The sequence below is a fragment of the Gymnoscopelus braueri genome, assembly GCF_963280865.1.
Source record: "Gymnoscopelus braueri genome assembly, chromosome: 2".
NCBI classification, from domain to species: Eukaryota; Metazoa; Chordata; class Actinopteri; order Myctophiformes; family Myctophidae; genus Gymnoscopelus; species Gymnoscopelus braueri.
Window position 1 is genome coordinate 29,397,780 of NC_137604.1, and position 5,613 is coordinate 29,403,392.

The 5,613-nt window shown below is 43.5% G+C and overlaps 1 protein-coding gene across 1 annotated transcript in view; it reads right to left on the reverse strand.

The window, feature by feature from the left end:
• Positions 1 to 230: 230 nt before the first annotated feature.
• ctnna2 (catenin (cadherin-associated protein), alpha 2) overlaps positions 231 to 5,613 on the reverse strand; it is a 574,287-nt gene continuing 568,904 nt past the window's right edge. Inside the window, exons 17-18 of the mRNA XM_080414083.1 lie at positions 3,614 to 3,748; positions 231 to 743 (exon numbers count right to left, since the gene is read on the reverse strand). Of these exons, the coding sequence (XP_080270209.1) occupies positions 483 to 743; positions 3,614 to 3,748 (396 nt within the window). The 3' untranslated portion in view covers positions 231 to 482. The remainder of the gene's footprint in view (positions 744 to 3,613; positions 3,749 to 5,613) is intronic.

A 5,613-nucleotide genomic window follows, 5' to 3' on the forward strand; every position in this document is an offset into this window, starting at 1 on the left:
ATGTGTATACAAGCAGCCATTCAGTAGCACAGTAATGATATAGCTAGAATATTGACTGCCACAAATTATTATATCACAATGCCACTCTTCTGTCCTCTGATATGTTTCCTTTTAGTTTTTTGTTTTTTTTCTCTCCTCCCCCCCCCCTCTCCCTCTCCCTTCCTTTCAAAAGTAGTTTAATTTTTAGTGTCACACATTTTGGCTCTCACATGTTAAGCTACGATAAGAACAATAAATAGTGTTGGGCATGTGCTGGCCTGCCCATTGACCGTCGGGTCTAGAGAGTTCATGGGGAGCCGTAGTGTGGCAGTTAGCAGGTACTCAAGTCCTCCTGAGGTGTCACCAAGCCCACACAGGGCAAAATGGAGGCGGGTTAACACAAAGTAAAAAGGGAGTTTTCAAACTTCTTTAAATTGTTGTCGTCGTCATCATCATCATCATCGTGTTTTTTTTTTTGCTTGCGTTTTCGTGATGCTCTTTTTTTAGAAGGAGTCCATGGCCTTGAACTCGCTGAGAGCCTGAACGGGGGAGATGTGTTTCTTCTGGGAGCCTCGCCTGACGCGCGTCTGGCACTCCTCCGGCTTCTCCCTCTTCACCAGCGGCTTCTTCTCCGGAGCCTTCATGCGCCATGACACCACGGGGGAGTTGACGGCCGCCGTGCCGTACACCTTCTGGTACTTGGTGGAGGCCACGTAGGACGCCTTGACGGTGAGAACCACCGCGTTCATCAGGTTCTTGGCCGCCTGGATGAGGGAGGTAGCGCTGTCCAGCTGCAAGTGCCGGTGTCATGACGAGAGAGAGAGAGAGAGAGAGAGGGAGGGAGAGAGAGAGAGAGAGAGAGAGAGAGAGAGAGAGAGAGAGAGAGAGGGGGGAAGACAGACATCAAGTCAATGTGCAAACGTCATGCCAAAAATAGCTTGTTTCAAAACAATGCTACAAAATAAATAAATAAATGAGTAAAAAGTGCTGTAACATCTTTGCAAGCACTGGATATAGTACTAAGCAAGTAAGCTGCATTTTATTATATTTTTGACAGTCACAAGGCCTTAACCACTTAACACATACAGTGCCAAGATCCCGTCTACACGTTCTTTCAAATCCATCGCTTGAGTGCCAGGATTCCTAAGAACGAGTTGACACGTTCTTTTGAATTTTCATTGTTTAATCTGTGATCGCACGGCTTTGTTTATTTCTCATCAACACTTTCGTTTTCCACTTACGTCACACTCACCCGGAGCCGGATGTAAAAAAAAAAAATCATTTCCGGGTCACGCTGTTTTTCTCCGGTGATTTTCGGCCAGAATAAGGAAAAACACTGTTTTTCACACGGTATAAAAGACAAACGGACAGCTCAACTTCTATTTTCTTTGGTCCGGGTGACTAACAGTGATCGTCGTAGTGTATCACGCCGTTTTCAGGCTGATCAGCGGAACGGGAATTGTCGAAAACGTCACATCCTTTGAATTACCGGATATGACGTGGGCCTGTTTGGGAGGGGGTGAGCGAGGTGATCAATGTTTGGATGTGCTGCTCTCTACTGGTGGAACAATCGTAGGTGCTTGACAACACAATCAGAGAATGTATTTGAATGAAAAATTACAAAACAAAAAAATTAAAAAACACGCAAATTGCTGGCACAGGGGTGAGTACATTATGAATAAACTCTGGCAGTCAATGTGTTAAGCCATATTTCAAAAAGCTGAATAGCTATCATTTTAGGTGAAGATGTTCCCAATAATGACATGCCCAAAATAGGGACTCCAGGTTGAAAGTGGTTAAAACACTGTGTAACTGTCCTTGATGCTGTCGACCGTCCTTTCCAAAGCATTTTTTTGAAATCCTACCCATCTCTAAATACCTCCTAAGACATTCAGGCTCCCCTCGCCTCCCCTCCCTGCAGCTCCTGCCAAATTGGTTGAAACATCCTGGCACCTCCCTCGCTCTGTAAAATCTGCTCCCCCTCTCCTCCTCTTCCTGGCGTTATGGCAGATCTTCCAGCACAACATCATTTCGAACCGCACTTTGGCTGAATGGTCGTTTCTACGATCTCTAATAACCACTTTAATTACTAGATACATAAACTACTTACCTCACTTGACATGATAACAGAACGGAAAGGCCCGCTGGTAGAAGCTAAGCTATTTGATTAGTCTCACTTTGGCTGCAGGAGAGGGGAGAGCTTGCTTGTTTTGAAACCGCTTGTTGTCACAATTCCGCTTGTTTATTAGTATAGGGGGCACATATTGCACAATGCAGCAAGTAGGCACACTACACAAATGCTCTTTTATGATACTTTCCCTTCCCCGGTTTGCTGCTTCTTGAAGCTATCTCAAGCCGGCATAGACGTCACTGAACAAAGCTGTTTTTCTACTAAAGAGCAGCTAGGTGAGCTTCTAGAGAGGAAAGTGAGTTCAACGCTGATGCTGAACTCTTCTCCACGCTACATACAGTAGGTGACCCAGGAAGCTTCCGCCACAACTGAGGCAGTAAAAATAAGACCCTCGCTACATGACATCCTTTTTTTAGCACTTCATAATTAGCAGAGGCAGGGGTCAGGTGTACCTCTTCCTCCGTCTGTTGTGTTGGGCTGACATTTAAGAGCTGGCGGGCCGGTGGGCCCCCTAGTCCCTTACCCTGAGAGAAGTCAACTGCTTAGATTTAATGAGGGTGGACTCCAGCTGGTCACTGTGAAAAGGTTAAAATCTCAGCAGGGACCAGAACTCTGAACATCACTTAAATAAACTGTAATTGAGTCCCAACAGATTATGAGAAATTGACAGATCGTACTGTAAAACACAGACAAAGCAAAGTGAACTTTATTTATTACCTAGTTTATTGGGATATTCACCAAGTAGTCTATAGCACTTTGAATCTTTCCATATTTGGATCATTTTGTTATCAAACTTAGGAGGGACGGATGTCCACATGATATTTATCACAATATTTAACTGAAATCTGTAGAAAACAACTTTGAATTTCCCATTTGCATGCCATAGCAGCATGAGCTGTGACTGTAATGTAGCTTGTGAAGTCCAGTCCACCCATCACTTAAACCCAATATACTTTTTGGACCAGGTCCCCCAGGGGTCCCCTCCTTTTTCCCTCTACACCAAGTCTATTTGGATTCAGATTCATCACATCTCAGTCTCTAGCCTGCCACAGATATCATCTGTGCAGATATTCTACGCAGTTTCGCAATTTAAAACACCTGCTAAGGTTTCTTACAGGAGCGATGTCTTAAAGATCAGTGAATCTGTGCAAATGATGTGCACATATGATCACCGTGAGATCCATCCACTGCTGAGCCAGGCTCTGTTTCACTCTCATTACTCTGCTGATGTTCAAACTAAATAATGGCCTGAATACCTATCTCAGATGCCGTCAAAGGCCCACGATAATATCGAGACATTTTTGTCTCGATAACGACAATACCGTTAACGACAAACCCTAATAGCACCCCATTCTATGCTGCACTCCATGTTGTTTCCAATGCTTGTAATGCCCTTTGAGTTGAAATGTTAGAAATGATCTGTGTGGATATTCCACTCATACAGTGCATGCATACAAGGTCATGTATACCAGAACTGAGTGCATGTGGTGATGTGAAACTCACCCCAGACACAATGAGCTCCCCTCCAAGGTTCTGCACCTCAGCTTTGACCTTGCTGCAGATGTTGAGCTGGTGGCAGTATAGGGCAATTCTCTGCAGGTAGGCCAGTAGATCTTGCTTACAAGCTGAATCCGGGCACTGAATGGAACATTGGCAAAAAAAGATAGAAAGGTCAATAAATATCACACAAAAATACACCTAATTTTACTTGGCAAAGAACAGTAACACACAGGTGTTGTGAAGCACAGTAGATTGTCAACAGAGTTATTGAATGTTACAATTATAGGCTTCAACAGCCAGTCAATTTGAACTCTCAGTTACCACCTCTTCATCACAACCACATTGCCTTTTACGACAATTGTCACAGGTACAATACAGAACAGATGTAACAAACAAATAATACCACACTAAAGCGAAAACACACACGGGGGTAAAACATTTAGGTTTTATTGTTCCACCAATGAAGGAGCCATGATAAAGGCTTTGTTTATATTTTCGCTACCGTAGAGCGGCCTGTTTTTCCTCTCATCAGCAACTCACTATTCATCCTGTACCTACTTTAGTTCTCAGTTTGACATTTTGTTTCTGACAGAACAAATCAAATCAGTGTTAAATCACCACAAGCACACATACTGTGCACACAAAATCTTCACTTTGCCTTTCTTTCTCTCATTTCCGCCTCTCTTTCGGAACCACAAATCCTGATTGAGAGCAAGCCTGTAATACAAGGTGAGACAGTTTCTTCATATAGCACAGGGATGGGCAACTGGCGGCCCGCGGGCCGCATGCGGCCCGCACCGTCACTCAATGCGGCCCCAGGCCAAAATCCCCCCCCCCCAAAAAAATAAACGTTTTTTTTTTGTTTTTTTTAAATCTCAAAGAAAAACAAAGTAATCTAAACATATCCGAAGAACTATTGCCTTCAACTGTTCCAAACATGCAACTTTCCATGAACCATTTTAATTACAACAGTCCACCAGTAGAGTGCGCTCTCGTTTATTTTAATAGAAGCCTTATTAACTATAATTCTAGTGTTCATTTTTGTATATTTTTAAGCCAAGGTTACAGCAATACTCTGAAAGGCATACTCAGGAATGTGAAGTTTTGTTTAGCAGTACAGCTGTAGTAAGTTGATAGAAGCATTACTAAATGCTAAATAAAAACAGAGTTATAACAAATAATAATAGTTAATATCCCTTATTTATCACATATGTGACTATTATGGGCTTTTTGAGTAATGGGGTACTACTGGCGAGAGTGCCGATAAACTGGGGCGGACTGGGACCAAAATTCAGCCCTGGCATTTTGGTCCGAACCGGCGCACCGCCCCCGGACCGTTTTGCCAACGGGGGGGGGGGGGGGGGGGTCCCTGCCGATAAACAATGCGGCCCCCCAGAGTGATTGAGGAAATTTTGTGGCCCTCACCATCTACAAAGTTGCCCACCCCTGATATAGCACATTTCAACAACTGATTAGCACTGCAGTTCAACGTGCTTTACTTTAAACATTAACCACTTAAGCACTCTATACTTAGTAAATAATACTTAGTTGACCAGAGTCGGCTCTGTACTTTGTCCACTCTTCCGCCCCTCTTAACAAAATCACTTTGCTGACAATAGCTGATCTACAAGCTCATAACGCATCGCTGTGCGTTGCTACACGTTGTGAGCTCATAGATCAGCTATTTTCGGCGAACGTCCCCCCCCCCCCCCAAATAGAAATGCTAGGGTTCAAGTGGTTAAGGATTAAGACATCAACACACAAAGCATAACAAACATTTGTCAACAATAAAAATAGACATGAAAATAAGTATACGTATAAAACAGAAAAACTGTAGGGTACAAATTGCAGTGCTGAAGAACGAAAATAAAACTCAAAAAAAGGCAGCGGCAAACAGAAAAGTTTTTAGCTTTGATAAAAGAACTAAGAGTTGTACCAGGCCCCCCTAGCCTCCTACAGTTTGGCCCTATTATTCCATCTGGAGGTCATCCAGGAGTCAGCTA